We start from the raw sequence: 17,181 nt of genomic DNA, 5'->3' as shown, positions 1-17,181 counted from the left end.
ATGGCAAGGGGTATGTTTGGTATATATTGGCGAGATTTAAATTGTCAACACTGCTTGCTGAGACCAGTAGAGACTGATCAAGTTATACGACTGATTATTTTGCTAAAACTTTGCACCCTCTTATTAGACTGGTCCATGTGGCTGCGCTTGTGTCACTCCTCTTACCCGTGTCTGTTTTTCCAGCTACAGACCGAGACATCCAATTGGCTGTGTCGAACCTGGAGTCTGGCCTTCAACCTGGTGGGGGAGACTTGCTCTTCCAAACCGCTGGAGGGCTGGGGTCACGTTTCCAACGTTCCAGGAGGCGCTTGCTTGCCTGGGAGGACGGGAATCTGACCTTCATTGACTCCATTGGCGTGCCACGGGGAGTACCGGATGAGTATAAGTTGGTTGACTAGATTGCAGCAGGGTGGGAGTCCATTCTTAATTGGATAACACCCAACAAGAATGGCGGTCGGATCAACTACATCCACTACAATGTTCAAAAACTGGGAAATTACACTGAGACTGGCTTTATTGCAATTTGAGAACAATTGGCCGCTACCTCACTCATGGCGTTCCAGAACCGCACTGCGGTCGATATGCTCCTTGCTGAAAAAGGTGGTGTCTGTGCTATGTTTGGCAGCCATTGCTGCACTTACGTGCCAAAAATACCGCCACGGAGGGCGCTCTTTCGAAGGCCATAGATGGCCTGCGCACCTTGAACCACAAGATGAAGGAGCACTCAGGTGTGGACACCTCTGCCTGTGCTGAGTGATGGGATAGCATGTTTGGCGAGTACAAAAATCTGGGTTTCACTATTCTGGATTCCATTGCCGCCTCAGTTGTTGTTCTTGCCATTTAGTGGTTGTTGAATGATCCCCTGCATTCGCCTTCTCCTCAACCGCCTTATCTCCGCCGCTATAGCCCCTACAAATTCCAAAATCAATGACTTATTCCCTTTGTTGGTGAGACAGGATGAATCTCGGGTTAACACGGGCTTGCTGGATGACCTGGCCAACACTGGTGACGACCCTCTATCCTCGTATTGACCCGTTTTCTGAGCCAATTTTTATTTACAATAATATTTTTGTCTATGCGAATGTGTGTTCGGCGGTGTTGATTTTTCTCTTTGCTGAAGAATTTATGATTTATTGGGGTAAAGCCATTGGGAGGTCTTTCTAATGATATTCTTTGTGGTAGCAAATGTAGGATAAAAAGGGGGGAATGATAGAATAATTGTTGAATTAAGAATGATTATCTAACAAGTGTGATTTGCAGAAGATGATTTGATTGATTTAACTATATTGTTTTATCATACATTTGCTAAGTTTCACAATCATTCATATTAAATATAGTGTTTGCAGCAAGAGCAAAACTGCTCTTGAAGATCTGGAGACCAAAATTACGCATCCGTTGGCAATCGAAAGTGCCCTTGCATGAAACGTGATGTTTATTGAGTTTCTGCAAAGTCATGATCGAACGTCAAAGAAGAACCTGGATGGAGAAGATAATCAGTATCTCTTTCGCTTCCCCTCCCTATTTTCATTTTGTGTGCCAGGCAATCCAAATAAAAAGAGAGGGGGCAGAGGGACTGTTTTAGAAGCATAGGTTTGAACTGTATGGCACAGTTCTCCTCTGCTCTCCTCGCTAGCGTGTTAAAAGGTATTACGGTGTCTTGCTCTCCTTTTTATGTCTTTGTCAAATTATTATAAAAGTGTCAGTATTGATGAACCTGACAATCATAATATACTGTTAGACAGGCTGGAAACTTGGGTGGGGTTAAATGGAACAGTCCTTAAATGGTTCAGGTCCTATTTGGAGGAAAGGAGTTACTTTGTGACTATTGGAAATTTTGAATCTGATCGAAAGGCCATGTGGGGTCCCTCAAGGGTCAGTCCTTGAACCCCTGTTGTTCAGTCTGTATATGTTACCTTTGGGTCAAATGCTTCAGAACGCCAATGTTGACTATCATAGTTATGCAGATGACACACAACTGTATTTATCAATGTCCCCAAATGACAGCAGTTCTATTAACGTATTGTGTCATTCTCTAGAGCAAATTAACAACTGGATGAACCAAAATTTCCTTCAGCTAAACGAAATCAAAACGGAGCTCATTCTTTTCGGCAATAAAGAAAAGAGGATTGCTGTTAAAAAACAGCTTGAGTCACTGTCTTTAGAAACTAAAGACCAAGTTCGAAATCTTGGGTACTAATAGACTCAGACTTGACCTTCAGCAATCATATTAAATTCATCACTAAAACAGCCTTTTACCAGCTGAAAAACAGACCAAGAGAACCTTATCCATGCTTTTATCTCCAGCAGAATAGATTACTGTAACGGTTTTCTGACTGGACTCTCTCAAAAGAACATGAGACAATTGCAGCTCATTCAGAACGCTGCAGCCCGAGTTCTGACCAAAACAAAGAGATCAGAACATATTACTCCAGTACTTAAGGATTTAGACTGGCTCCCAGTCAGCTGTAGAATCTATTTTAAAGTTCTGCTACTCGTCTATAAATCACTAAATGGTTTGGGTCCTGAATATATCCAAGAAATTCCGATTGAGTACAAACCCAGCAGGGCTCTGAGATCTACAGACTTGGGCCAACTAGTGGAACCCAGAGTTCGAAGCAAACATGGTGAAGCTGCATTTAGCTATTATGCTGCACACAGATGGAATAGGCTACCAACAGAAGTGAAGTCAGCTCCGATTGTAAATGGTTTTAAATCCAGGTTAAAAACGTTACTTTTTTCTTATACCTTTGATTAGGGACTTTTAAACAGCTTTAAATTAAGTATTTTTTATTATTTTAAAAATCCTTATGTTAAATGTTTTAAAGTTTGTTGAATAATGTTTTAAGATTGTTATTGTATGTTCTTTTTAGTAAATTGTAACCTATTTTCATTTATTTTTCTTCCTCTGAATGTTAACTACTGTTTCTTGATGCTTATGTGTTGTCTTTCCTTGTGTAAAGCAGATTGAGTTGCCTTATGTATGAAATGTGCTATCCAAATAAACTTGCCTGCCTTGCCTTTTTTTGCAGATCCATTCCAAAATTCCGTATTGGTGATTCCGCCAATATTTGTAGATTGTTGTTATCATTTACAATTTAGGGGTATATTCTTTGCTCACCGTCAATTCAAAGCCTGGCCTGTGCAGAACAGGACCATCTCAATACTCTGTGGGGTACATTCACTAAGAATATTGCACAACTGCACCCGCAGTCTGCGCCCAGTTACCCACCTTTTCACTAAGGATATTGATATACCGGCGCAAACACGCCCACAAAACTGACAACTTGGAACAAATTTGCACCTGATTTACCACACATGGCAATGGATTTGCACCAAGAACATGGTTGTTATAGTAACAGTTGCGAGAAAGATGACATTAACAGAAAGCGAGGTTGGATTGAGAGTAAGCGTTTAGAGCACCATTAAGCTGTACAGAGCAGAGAGGACGACAACGACGTCATTCATTCATAAATTACAAATAATTGGTGCGATCATTTTAAAAATATATTTATATAAAATATATTTTCAGAGGTTGGCGTGGGCGTACAGTATGCATCTGGCATGTAAAAATGATCGTAAAATGCCTCCCCGCCATTGCCGATCAGCCCGGGTTACGTTATGTGTTCTACAAAGAAAATTTCCCCCTCACTCTCTCGCTCTCTCCTCTCTGCATGATCAGCAAAGTGATGTGCACCGTGCTACATGCACTGCTGTCATGACCCTGGGATCGAGGTTGCGTCAGGTTAATTCATGCTTTCCAAAAACGTTATTTGCGTCACGCAAACTCGGTGTGGCTATTTGCGCTGGCGTTAGTGAATTAGACACTGCATATCAATAAGTCTCATTTGCATTTGGGTGGGCATATTTTGCGTCAAATGTATGCAAATTACCTAATTTACATACACGCAAATAACACCAGCGCACCGTGGCGCATTCTGGTCGGCTGTGCACTTAGTGACGGATTTCCCCATCTGCGCGTGTTTAGTGAATGAGGTGCTCCCGGATTGCTCCATTTTTACCGGTTAGCGCGGTGTAAAGGCGACGCAAACCTTTAGTGAATAGGCCCCTTTGAGTTTAATGTGAACAAATAATCTGCAAATACCTGTCCAGCCCCTATTCAAATGTGGCACCATCTCCCCTTTATAATGAGCAAACTATCTTTTCATTTCAACAACATATTTATTCATCTTTATTTATCCCCTTTTGTAAAATGACAACATTGCATTGAATACTTAAATGCCTACTTGCTATGTTAACTTGTAGAGCTGACTGCCAGTGCCGGACTGCACCGTCTGACCATCGTATTTATTCAAAAAGTCGAGTTGGTGGTGAGTCATGTTTTAGCATTAGCCGTTCCTATGGTTTTAAATGGGTCCAGTTGCAATTGTTTTGACATGTTTCTCAAATCAACAACATATTTAATAATCTTTATTTATCCCCTATTTTAAAGTGACAACACATTATGTTCAAATGCTTATATTCTCTGCTACTATCATGAACAAAGTATATTTTCATGTCGACAACACATGTACTAATGTTTTTTCACCTGCTGAAGTGACCACACGTACAAAATGTTTCTAGTAACTATTAGCATTTATTTGCAAGTTTTCTCTACACGTGAACAATTCTAACTTCAGTATGTTTTACATTGCTAATCTAAAATTAAAACAGACTTTTCAAACAAAATGGTTTTGATGAAAACAAATATGCATACTACCTTTCCAGTAACAGTATCAACAACGTGAAAACAAAAAAAACATGCAGCCCTTTTAAATATCTTATATCATTGTAACTACCTAGCACACAGTAAATGTATTCGTCGCTTCCTTAGGTTCATCTCTAAATTGAACCAATAAATCAACACGTGTGTGTCTGTGCGTGAGTGCGTGCGTGAGTGTTGGCTTATTGGTTCAAATTAACAAATTTATTCCTCCTGTTCATCAAAACCATTTGTTTGGCAAGTCTGTTTTAGATTGGCAATGTAAAACATACTGAAGTTAAAAACTTGTTCACATGTAGAGGAAATTTTAAAATAATAAAAGCTAATAAAGTTATGTGAAACATCTTGTACATGCGTGGTCACTTCAGCAGGTGAAAAAAGATTAGTACATGTGCTGTGTGGACATGAAAAAGTATTTTGTTCATGATATACAAATAGAGAACGTGGTAAGCATTTGAAAATGATGATGCCTTGTCGCTTTACAATAGGGGATGAAAAAATAAGTAAATTAATTGTTAATATGTAAAGATAGTTTCCATCCATTTATTACCGCTTATACGGGGTCGGGTCGCGGGGGCAGCAGCTTTAGGAGGAAAGCCCAGACTTCCCTCTCCCCTGCCACTTCAACCAGCTCATCCGGCGGGATCCCAAGGTGAGAAAGCCGAAAGATAGTTTGTTTATGATAAAACTGGTAGCAGAGATCTTAGTAATCAATTGAACATGATGTGATGTGTTTCCACTTTAGAAAAAAAGGCTGAAAATGATTTGCAGAATGATTTGTTCACTTTAAAATATAAGTTGTAAATGATAATAACAATCTACAAATATTAGGGGAAAGCACCAATATTGAACTTTGGAATTGATCTGCAAAAAGGTTTGTATTACAGTCACAGATACAAATTTTTCTACAGGAATTCAAATTTGTCCATCATGACTTCATATGTTGCTTATGCATTTTAATTATTAGTAATGGACATTTCTTAATAATGAGTTAATCATTAGTAAATATTTGCAAATTATGAGTTCATATTACATCAATAGTTGTAAATTATTAGTTCATCATGAGTTCATATAATAGTTCGTCATGACTTCATCTTTTGCTAATAAAAGTTACGAGAAAAACATTTTTTTGCACCGGGACCTGATGGGTATGAAGTTATGCCACTGCTACACAATATCTATGTGAGTATGGGTTAAAAACAAGCAATTGTGCATCTGAGAGAAGATAGAAAAATCAATCAGAGCCATTGCACAAGGATTGCCCAGAACCAATACAACCATTTGGAATGTCCTGAAAATAAATGAAACCGCTGACAGACTTGGAGTAGGTAGCTCAAGGGAAACAGCAAGTCAACGACAAAGACATTGTGAGATTTCTAAAGAAGGACCGCAAAACAATTGTTTCTGACAACAGCGACAATCTCCAGAGGGCAGAAGTGAAGGAATCACAATCTATCCATCCATCCATTTTCTTGACCGCTTATACCTCACAAGGGTCGCGGGGGCTGCTGGCGCCTATCTCAGCTGGCTCTGGGCAGTAGGCGGGGGACACCCTGGACTGGTTGCCAACCAATCGCAGGGCACACAGAGACGAACAACCATCCACACTCACACGCACACCTAGGGACAATTCGGAGCGGCCAATTAACCTGCCATGCATGTCTTTGGAATGTGGGAGGAGACCGGAGTACCCGGAGAAGACCCACGCGGGCACGGGGAGAACATGCAAACTCCACCCAGGAAGGTCCGAGCCTGGACTCGAACCGGAGACCTCAGAACTGGGAAGCGGACGTGCTAACCACTCGGCTACCGTGCCGCCCCGGAATCACAATCTATTGTTTGCAAAATAAAGAAGTGTGAAAGCTACACAAGAAGATGCAAACGACTAGTCAGAAAGAAGAAGAGGAAGGCCAGGCTGGAATTTGCTGAAAAGTACAGTCAAGCCAAAAACATTTTTATGGACTGATGAGACCAAGATTGATCTTCATCAAAGTAATTAAAAGAATGAAATAAAGAGAAGGAAAGGATCTTCTGGTGTTCCAAAACATACTTGTTTATTCGTGAAGCACTGTAGTGATCATGTCATGTCTTGCATACTAATGTTTTTTTTCATTCCTGGCCAGCAGCAGAACAGGATTGTGGTCTACCATTTTAACCCTTTGATGCACAACATGGGTCAAAAGTGACCCGACCAAGTTGTGCATTAGAAGGGGTGTGAATATGTTGTGCATCAAAGAGGAATTTGCTGAAAAGTACAGAGTCAAGTGTAACATGGGTACCAAACCCAACCTGTTGTGAGTGTGTACGCTCTTGTCTCCCTAATGATCTTTGGCATACTGCTGCGTTCGGTTATGAGACTGCATGTACCAATAAGAGCCGCCTGTGGGCAGGAATACGGAAGTAGCCAGGGAACGTGAGAGGACATTTTTGTTGCCACTCGAGGTCGATTTTTATAAATTTCTATCTTAAATATCGCTGTTATGACCTGAATACTTAAATGCCTACTTGTTAATTTGTAGAGAAGACTACAAGTGCCGGACTGCACCGTCAGACCATCACATTTATTCAAAAAGTCAAGTTGGTGAGTCATGTTTTAGCGTTAGCCGTTCCTATGGTTTTAAATGGGTCCAGTTGCAATTGTTTTGACATATTTCTCAAATGGTTGTATAACATAATTAATGAAGTGATTGATGGTCTTAATTATTCACCGTTAGCACTTATTTTATGCAATACATGGCGTTTTTGCCAGCTTTGATTGTTTGAAATGCAATGAATATTGAACATTTTACTCAATGAAGCTGTTGTTTTGACATTTGAACGTAATTGAAGTGTGTAGGTTTCATGCATCTTTATTAGAATACATCGTTCTTATGGATTAAATTAGTGTAATGCTGCTATTGCTAATTTTGCACAACTTTAGCACTTTAATATAGTACATTATAGTTTTTGCTAAATGAATTGTCATGTCTAACAGATTTATATTGTATAATATTGATGATGGATTAGAACTATTTTCTATTTATAATGTGATTAGTGTTATTTATGCAATTTTATTTTTTTGATTTGTGTACAAACAAAGGGGCCTATTCATAAAGGTCTGTGTCGCCTTTGCACCGCGCTAACCGGTAAAAATGTAGCAATACTGGAGCGCCTCATTCACTAAACACGCGCAGATGGGGAAATCCATCACTAAGTGCACTGTCAACCAGAATGTGCCACGGTGCGCCGCTGTTATTTGCGCGTATGTAAATTAGGTAATTTGCATACATTTGACGCAAAATATGCCCACCCCAATGCAAATAAGACTGATTGATATACAGCGTCTAATTCACATTGCGTGACGCAAATAACGTTATTGGAAAGCATGTATTAACCTGACGCAACTTTGATCCTGGGATCATGAGAGCAGTGCATGGCACGGTGCACCGCCGCTCTCTAGCTGTTCAGAGAGGAGAGAGAGAGAGAGAGATAGAGGGAGGGGGAAATTTTTCTATGTTTGTTTTAGGACACATAATGTAACTAGTGTTGTTCCGATACCGATACTGCATTAAAACAGTGGTATCGGTAACTACTCACAAGTAACATGCCGATACCATTAATTGCAAAGCTAATATAGGATTTTGGATGGAGCATCTTGTGTCTTGCTTGTGCACGAAATTCACTTATATGTGACATGCTCACTGCATGCCGATCTAAGATATCCGATTGTCCCAAGAATGCTCTGAACCAATGGCAGGACAGCTTTTTTAAGTTGAGGATTAAAAACCTTAGGTATCGGTATGGTATCGGTATCAGCCAATACTGCAAAGCTGGGTATCGGAATCGGTATCGGGGGCCAAAAAACGGTATCAGAACAACACTAAATGTAACCCGGGCTGGTCGACAATGGCGGGGAAGGATTTTACGATCATTTTTACGTCATACTGTACGCCCACGCCAACCTCTGAAAATCTATTTTTTTAAAACAATCGCACCAATAATTTGTACTTTATGAATGAATGACGTCTCTGCTCTGTACAGCTTAATGGCACTATAAACGCTAACTCTCGGTCCAACCTTGCTTTCTGATATTGTCATCTTTCTTGCAACTGTTACTATAACGACCATGTTCTTGGCGCAAATCCATTACCATGTGTGGTAAATCAGGTGCAAATTTGCTCCAAGCTGTCAGTTTTGTGGGCGTGTTTGTGCCGGTATATCATTAGAGCAATATCCTTAGTGAATAGGTGGGTAACTGGGCACAGACTGCGGGTGCAGTTGTGGTGCAATATTTCGTGCAATATTTACCGGACACAGTGGATTCTTAGTGAATATACCCCACAGAGTATTGATGGTCCTGTTCTGCACAGCCCAGGCTTTGAATTGATGGTGAGCTAAGCCCAAGAAGATTCAACACAAAAGATTGAACCCAGCCTAAGCCATTGGAGATTCCTGCCAGGAACCCCTACTGTTTGGGCTGGTAAGAAGCTCCTGCTGCACATTTTCACCAATTGCACTCTAATCTGCAACCCCCAAACTCAATTTTTCAGTTCCCCATATTCACTCATACACAATTACCTCAGGACAATTAAACCACAATCCTGTGGGTTGCATGAACTTTGATTCCTTTCGGGCGCAAGTGAATTGGAATGTGTGACTGCCAACAAATGATCCACATCTCAAGATTTTGGCATTTATGATCGATTAGATATTTTAATCTGTGCCCTGGATAAATCTTTTCTTTTCCTTTCGTATAGGAAATAATTATTGAGAATTTTTATTATTTGCATTGAATGGCCATTCATTTTTTTTTCCACTGTACATATGTTGTATATTTGTATTGTCTACAAGGGTTTCCACGTTGTAATTTAATAAATGGTGCAATTACCAAACGCAAATTCTAGTTTCTGCCTCCTCTCTTCCGAATCTTAGACTTCTGACATCTCGCCTGTTACTATTTTTGTTACATTTGTTTTATGATGTGCAAAAAAAATAAAATGGCTCCACAAGCCTAAAACATTTTTATGGACTAATGAGACAAAGATTGATCTACACCAAAGTAATTAAGAGGATGAAATAAGGACAAGGAAAGGATCTTCTCGTGATCCAAAACACACACGTTTATCCGTGAAGCACTGAAGAGATAATGTCATGGCACAGGCTTGCATACTAATTACTCATTACTGGCAAACAGCAGAGCAGGGTGGTGGTCTACCATTTTTAAGTAATCATGCCAAAACATAGTTGCCATTAAAAAAATTACAGTATTTGACTGCTAATTATACAGCAAATTATTGTACCTCGTTTTTACCCATAATGCGATTTGTTAGTTATCCATCCATCCATCCATCCATTTTCTTGACCGCTTAGTCCTCACAAGGGTCGCGGGGGTGCTGGAGCCTATCTCAGCTGGCTATGGGCAGTAGATGGGATATTTGTAAGTTATATACTGTAAATTAAAAAACAAGATATTGGTGTAATTTTTTACTGTAGATTTTACAGAAATTTGTTCCAGTGCAGCCAATCCAGGGCACACACAAATAACCATTCACACCCACAATCACACCTAGGGACAATTTAGTGTTCAATTAACCTGCCAAGCATTTCTTTGGAATGTGGGAGGAAACCAGAGTTGCAAGGGATAAGTGAAAAAAGCAAAAAAAAAAAAAATATCTTACATTAATAGAATTATTCATCTAGAAAGTAATGTGATTTTTTTTTCTCTTATTTCATCTGTTTCTAAAGTGCAATAGGGTACCGCACGAGTCCTAATTTTAGACCACAACGCCGCGTGACGTCAGCAGCGTGAATCAGAAGTGGGTGCTCGCAGACGACCCATGCTAGTACTGCTTGTTTTTGTTCTCGTTTATCTCAGGAAAAAAAAAAAAAAAAAAAAAAAAAAAAAACATGCCAAGTAAAGACTGCTGCTATGAAACTTGTAGAAACGAGTCCAGATACGATGACGGATGCATTACTTTATTATTCGTTTCCCGAAGCCAAAAACTCAGAGGAATAAATGTGAATGATGGGTCAACTTGTGCAGACGTCCAAAAGACCACTTTAACGGCAGCGAGGTGAAAGCCTTTCACCTTCATATGTAGTAAATATTTTGTTGTGGACCATGCTCCTATAGATGACAATCCAATTTTCTTTCTTTTTGTGGGAATGCTGAAAGCATTTTCTGAAGTTTGGAAAGTCTTAGTAAGGGTGTAAGGTTGAAAGGTTGTTGAGTTTGTAAATATAGCGCCACACCACAAAAAAAAAAAAAAACACAATAAAAATGTATCCCCAACAACTGTCAGACGTAAGACAACCAGATATGAGAGACAGGGAACATGGTGGTAAAGGATAGCTTGTTGAAACTGGTGAATGTTAGTGTCAGTAACATATGTTTTTTGTTTTTTTTTTCTGAATCAAGTCGGCTTGTTTTCCCATCTTTTCAGCCCTCTACACTCAAGCCCTGTCTTCATTTGAACATTAGTATGTTTTTCAACATCTATACCAGTGACATTCTTGGACAGAAATAGTAGGTTTAGCTCAGGAGACATCTTGCTCGTAGACTATAGTATTTACATGCATCTAGCATGACTGACCAACCGAGTATAATATCCCCTCTAATTAAATGTGGTTACGTGTATTGTGCGCCACGCCACTTACCCCGGGTTTTCACTGGATGCGGTTGCGGTGCGGTTGCGGTGCGGTGCGTCTTGACTGCGTGCTCCGGACGGGTCAATTTTTTTGTCAATCCACACCGGCTCCGCACAGCTGCGGTCCGGCAGCTCCGTCGCCGCCCACTTCCCAACGTGTCTCGCGGGACCGCGCGCGCGCGCGATCATGTGGCATTTCACAACGACAAACATACAGAAAGTCTGCTCAACAGAGAAGCAGAAAGATATGAGATTCCATGCAGCATCCTTTTTTTGGTTGTCCTTGTAAAGTATATTAATAACGAGAGTCGGGTCAGTGCGGGTCCACTCTTTATTTCTGTCTTCCGGGTCCGGCTGCCGCTCAGTACGGCAAGCGAGACGGGCACAACAAGCAATCGCGAACATCAAACTCACAATACATTACAGTCCTTATAAAAAGGATGTGCCGTGTCATATATTATTTTGTGGTTTTCCACCTCCAATATAAACCTCTCCTCGTCCATGTTCGCTGGTGTCTAAACCGTGAATGAGCACATGGCCCGGCGACGCCCACGTCACGTTTTGCTGAAAAACTTGCGAAATAGGAGCTGGCGAGTATTTTATTCTGAAAGGTAACCGGAAATTTATTTTTAAACTGCCTCGGTCTTCCTGTCGCGCTCGATGTGTTTTGTGCTAGCTTGCCATTTGCCGGAGGCCTACCGCATGCGGCGTCCGGCAAAAATAGAAAATAGGCTATCCTTGCGGAAGGCTTGCGGCACGCCGCAAGCCTTCCGCAGTCAACACGCAACGCACCCGCAAGCGGTGTAGACTGCACCATTCGAATGAATGGAATCTAATTGCTTGCGTCGCCGGACCGCACTGCAACCGCACCGCAACCGCATCCAGTGAAAACCCGGGGTTAGAGATGAGCAATTTTAATGCTGGAGGGCGCCTCAATTTTTTTTTAGTGCTACTCCGCACGACCACATGGGACCACAAACTTTCTAACAAGATGTATGACAGAAATGGTATTTTAGATATAATAAAAATACCTGCATATTAGGGCTGGGTGATATGGCCAAAAAATAAAATCTCGATTTTAATCAAACATTTAACTCTTTGACCGCCATAAATGTTTAAAGACGTTCAGTATAAACCTAGAATTGGCCGCCATAGACGTTAATTGACGTCTACTATGTTTTTTTATGGAAACGGGTGGAGGAAAGCCTTGGGCAGCTGTGCTCCAAGTATCAAGCCGATCGGGTTACTATAATGAGTATTCCTGGCCACTAGATGGCTGTGACGAGTCTTTTGGACAAGATCGGGTAGGAGACAACAGTAGAAGAAGAGAGGCGGAGCTAGAGTGTTGAGGGGGAGAGAATGGCTAACTTGGCTAAAGGAGTCAAAAAGGCTACAGATGGCAATCAGCTCACGCTTGATCCTTATTTTCAAAGCTCAAAAGCATCGACCAGTGCTCAAGAGCACAGTGATGACGGAGTTAAGTCATAGTTGAAGCGGTGACGCGGCCGTTTCGACCACGTCCTAAGGCCCCACCGGCTAGCGATGCTAATAACGTCCTAAGGCCGCACCGGCTAGCGATGCTAACACCGGAGAAAAGTGGTGCACAACTGAGCACGTCTGCACAGATGACGTTTCATCGGACGATGACGACTACTATGGGTCCGATGCAAGACAGTCTTGGACAGTCTTCCAAAGATCGTGAAGGTAAGCGCTAACATGCTAAGAGATTGCTAGTAAGATTACTAACTTTTCGGCGATCTGTTAGCAGCGTGTGTAAATGTGCTGATATACACTAGAACATCTATTACCTATACAAACGTGAATGTATATTTTATAGATCGTGCTCACAGCAACGTCCGACCGCTGGTTCTACGACAAAGAAAGGTAAAAAAAACCAAAAAAACAAAAACGTTTTCAATACACCGTAACAAGCTCCCCCTCATAGGGCCCAAAGTGACCCTTCTCACAGTGAGCAGAACAAAGGTAAAAAGAAAAAAAAAAAAGATTCTCCACAGCTCTAATAAAATATTTGATGGTAAACGTCTTCTATAATTTACAGAATGTGCATCAACCAATACATCGAAGAAAAAAAGGTAAACATGCACACACACACACACACACACATTGCATCAGAGTGCTCTAAAATAATATATGATATTGAAATGTATATTTGCAGATCCCAAAGATTCTGGCTGGCTTGAAGTTGATGAATTCGGCTGGCAGCCAACCATCTTCCCCTTTGCTGCAAAACCAGGACCAAGGGATGCTGCAGCAGAGCTGAATTCCCACCTGCCAGCTGACATCCTGGAGCTCTTCATCACGGATGAACTTCTCCAGCACATCGTTCATCATACCAACCTCTACGCAAATCAGTCCATGCAGAAGCAGACTGACAAAAACTGTTGCGCACGTGTAAATAGTTTGCAAAGAGTTTTCCAAATTGTTTGTTCGGATTGCTACTGTTGCATGTAAATAAACTGTTATTTTGCAATCAAAAAACATTTTTTATTGTTGGGGTAGTGTTTTATAGAAGTTTAGGTGTTTGTAGAATCACTCATGGAAAAAAAAAAAGTGCCAAATTCACTAGAGTGCATGAAATAACATCGTTTCACAAAAAGCTTGATTTCTCCGTATTTTGGAAGAAAATAGAGGATTTGGGTGAAACGAAGGTGTTTTCTATTGTTGATTACTGAAGATCCGAATAAGGTAGAAACAAACTTTTTTTTTTAGATGAAAGATGAGACTTCAATCTTTCATTTGGTAGTATCCGCGTTTCCATAGTCCTAACTATTATTTTTACTCCACATTTTCTGTGGAGCTTGAAAGATTGGTAAAATTCTGTAAATCAGCTGGCAGTATAGGGGTTACCTTTTCCGAAAATGGCTGGCAGTCAAAGAGTTAAACAAGGTTTGATTCATTCAAAAATGAATCTTGTGCAAAAGGTTCAGACAATAACGTACACTGATTTTGAATCAGTTTTAACATAAATTTAACATACAAAGCTTGTGCAAAAAAAAGCTACTCATAGCTTTTGCATAACATAAATGCCACATACATAGCGTGCGCAAAAAAAAGCTACTCATAGCATTTGCATAACTTAAATGCCACAATTAAGTAGTTCTAACAATTGTAAACAGGTATTGTAAACCACACAATCAGTATTCTACCACTTGTGCAAAAATACAACTCAACTCACAATAACATTTGTACATAACAGAACTTCAAGATCAACAGCTTATAATAATCACCTAGTTGTGCTGCTACTCGTTTTCACAGCTGTTCGGCAAACCTTGCACACGCATGTAGTTTTACGCCGCTCTCGTAAAAGCTGAACCAATCCATATAATGGACGTAACATGAGTCCCTATTCTTGGTATCAAGTCTTCGTCTTCTGCAGAAGACAATGTGCGCCAGTAGGCAGCGTAGCGTTTGGCCGAAGTAGCAAACAGGCGATGGGTGATGTGTGAACTGCCTGCACGACTGTCCTGTCCTGAGTCCTGTGCGCCTTCTGATGACATCACATACCGCAGATTTGCTATATCAGCGTGACGCCATCAGCAAGCGCACCAGCCACCAAACGAAGGACCCCAAAACAACGAGCGTAAGCAGACGCGAGCCGCTCAAGGGAGAGGATGTGTCTTTATTTATAATCACCTCGATTTCACGATTTAGCTAATTTTCACATTGTGGTACTTTAAATGGACGAATTAATCGAATTTATTTGATTTATCATCCAGCCCTACTGCATATGTGCAAAATTCATGCTCTTTATATATTTCAGTTTTCCTAATGCATTGAGAAATGTATACTGTAAATGTAAAATATCCTAACAAAAAGGGTTTGAAGCAAACAAGATAACCACATTCTGTTCTGTGATTTTATTTTTTTTCCAGTGCAAAGTGCTCTCTTGCACAAAAAAACAAAACAAAGAAAGGCAGAAAACTGCCGAACAGAAAATAAACATCAAGTGCAAGAATTCCTTCTGTTTTGTTTTTCTTCACAAAAATAAACTTGTTCAAATTGTAAAATTATTTCAATATTATGTTTGGTAAGGATATCATTTTAAAGCCGAAAAATATATATTAGGGTTACTCATGCTGCAGTATCGGGCGGTGTAAGCACAAATAAGCCATTTTTGCCATCTAGTGATGAATGGTGATATTACAACTTAACACAACAGTTCATGTATATTTGCAGTACAGCACCCTGGAATACACCGTCCATCCAGCCATCCATTTACTAACGCTTATCTAGGGCTGGGTCGTGGGGGCAGCAGCTTTAGGAGGGAAGCCCAGACTTCCCTCTCCCAAGATCCCAAGACGCTCCCAAGCCAGCCGAGAGACATTGTCTCTCCTGCGTGTCCTGTGTCGTCCACGGAGCCTCTTGCCGGTGGGACATGCCCGGAACACCTCTCCAGGGAGGCGTCCAGGAGGCATCCGAACCAGATGCGCAAGCCATCTCAACTGACTCTTGACTGCTTTCTGGATGACTGAGCTTCTCACCCATCTTTAAGGGAGAGCCCGAACACCCTGCGAAGGAAAATAATTTTGGCCGCTTGTATCCGGGATCTTGTTCTTTTGGTCACGACCCACAGTTTGTGACCATTGGTGAGGGTAGGAACGTATTTCGAGCGGCAAATGGAGAGCTTCGTCTTTTGGCTCAGCTCCTTCTTCACCACAACGGACCAATACAGAGTCCGCATAACTGCAGACGCTGCACTGATCCACCTGTCGATCTCCTGCTCCATCCTGCCCTCACTCGTTAACTAGACCCCAAGATACTTGAACTCCTCCCCTTGGGGCAGGATCTCATGCCTAACCTGGAGATGGAAAGCCACCCTTTTCTGACTGAGGACCATGGTCTCAGATTTGGAGGTGGTGATCTTCATCCCAACCACTGCACACTCGGCTGCGAACTGCTCCAATGAGAGCTGAAGATCACGGCTTGATGAAGTCAACAGCACCACATCATCTGCAAAAAGCAGAGATGCGATGCTGAGGCCACCACACCCGACCCCCTTGACGCTTCGGCTACACCTAGAAATTTTGTCCAGAGGTTATAAACAAAATCTGTGACAAAGGGCAGCCTTGGCGGAGTCCAACCATCACTGGAAATGAATCCAACTTACTGCCAGAAATGCTGACCAGTGAAAGGAGCCAGGTGAGATGACTAGGGCACCTGATCAAGATGCCACCTGAATGCCTCCCTGGCAAGCCTCTGAGGCCCCTGCAGGACAGACTGGGGAGACTGTGAGTTGCAATTAACCTGGGATCACTGCTGGATCCCCCTGGAAGAAGTGTATGTAATGGCTGGGGTGAGAGAAGCCTTTGCTTCCCAGCTTAAGATGCTGCTTAGTCCATGTGTCTGGGGTAGCCACAGCACATAACTTGCATGGATGGATTTGGCACAGCAGCAAAGTATCAATCACAGAAACCTGTGATAGGCTAGCAACCACATCTGGATGTATTTTGATGTGTCTTGCTTAAGGTCAGCCAAAACACTATAAAACATGTATTTTACCTGCTTTAGATGCGAATGGAGGGAGCCCACATCTTAAGCAATCACTGTAGCTGTGGTGAATGAATAGAAAAGCATCATAAAACCATCTATTCCAGTTTGGCGCTGCTTAGTTTTAAAGTCAATTTGTTCCAATATGTGTACTTGGCTAAAAGGTCATGCTTTGTTACAAATAATGCAATCGAAGATGTGTATCAGATACAGGCGTAAATAATGGGAAATCACTGTCAGTGTATGCCTTATCTTCCCGTACTGACCGTGCTATAGATAAATCATTTTATTTAGCGTGCAGGCTGCGGCATCGGGAATACTCTAGTA

General features: G+C 41.4%; 2 protein-coding genes across 7 annotated transcripts in view; one reads left to right on the top strand and one right to left on the bottom strand.

Annotated features, from left to right (window-relative positions):
• Positions 1-17,181, bottom strand: part of LOC144021954 (CUB and sushi domain-containing protein 3-like) — a 1,200,535-nt gene that overhangs the window by 940,315 nt on the left and 243,039 nt on the right. The window lies entirely within an intron of this gene.
• Positions 12,467-14,124, top strand: LOC144022600 (uncharacterized). Of its 2 annotated transcripts, XM_077527523.1 has the most exons (5): positions 12,467-13,050; positions 13,184-13,230; positions 13,279-13,329; positions 13,406-13,439; positions 13,523-14,124. In XM_077527523.1, exons 1-5 carry the CDS (start codon positions 12,924-12,926, stop codon positions 13,816-13,818), a joined length of 555 nt encoding a protein of 184 aa, XP_077383649.1. In that variant the 5' UTR covers positions 12,467-12,923; the 3' UTR covers positions 13,819-14,124. The 2 variants fall into 2 exon arrangements, 1 of the variants encoding a protein (XP_077383649.1); XR_013284373.1 differs by having other exon boundaries at positions 13,292-13,439.

This window comes from Festucalex cinctus, chromosome 7, assembly GCF_051991245.1.
Source record: "Festucalex cinctus isolate MCC-2025b chromosome 7, RoL_Fcin_1.0, whole genome shotgun sequence".
Classification (NCBI taxonomy): Eukaryota; Metazoa; Chordata; class Actinopteri; order Syngnathiformes; family Syngnathidae; genus Festucalex; species Festucalex cinctus.
This window is presented reverse-complemented; position numbering and strand designations above follow the sequence as displayed.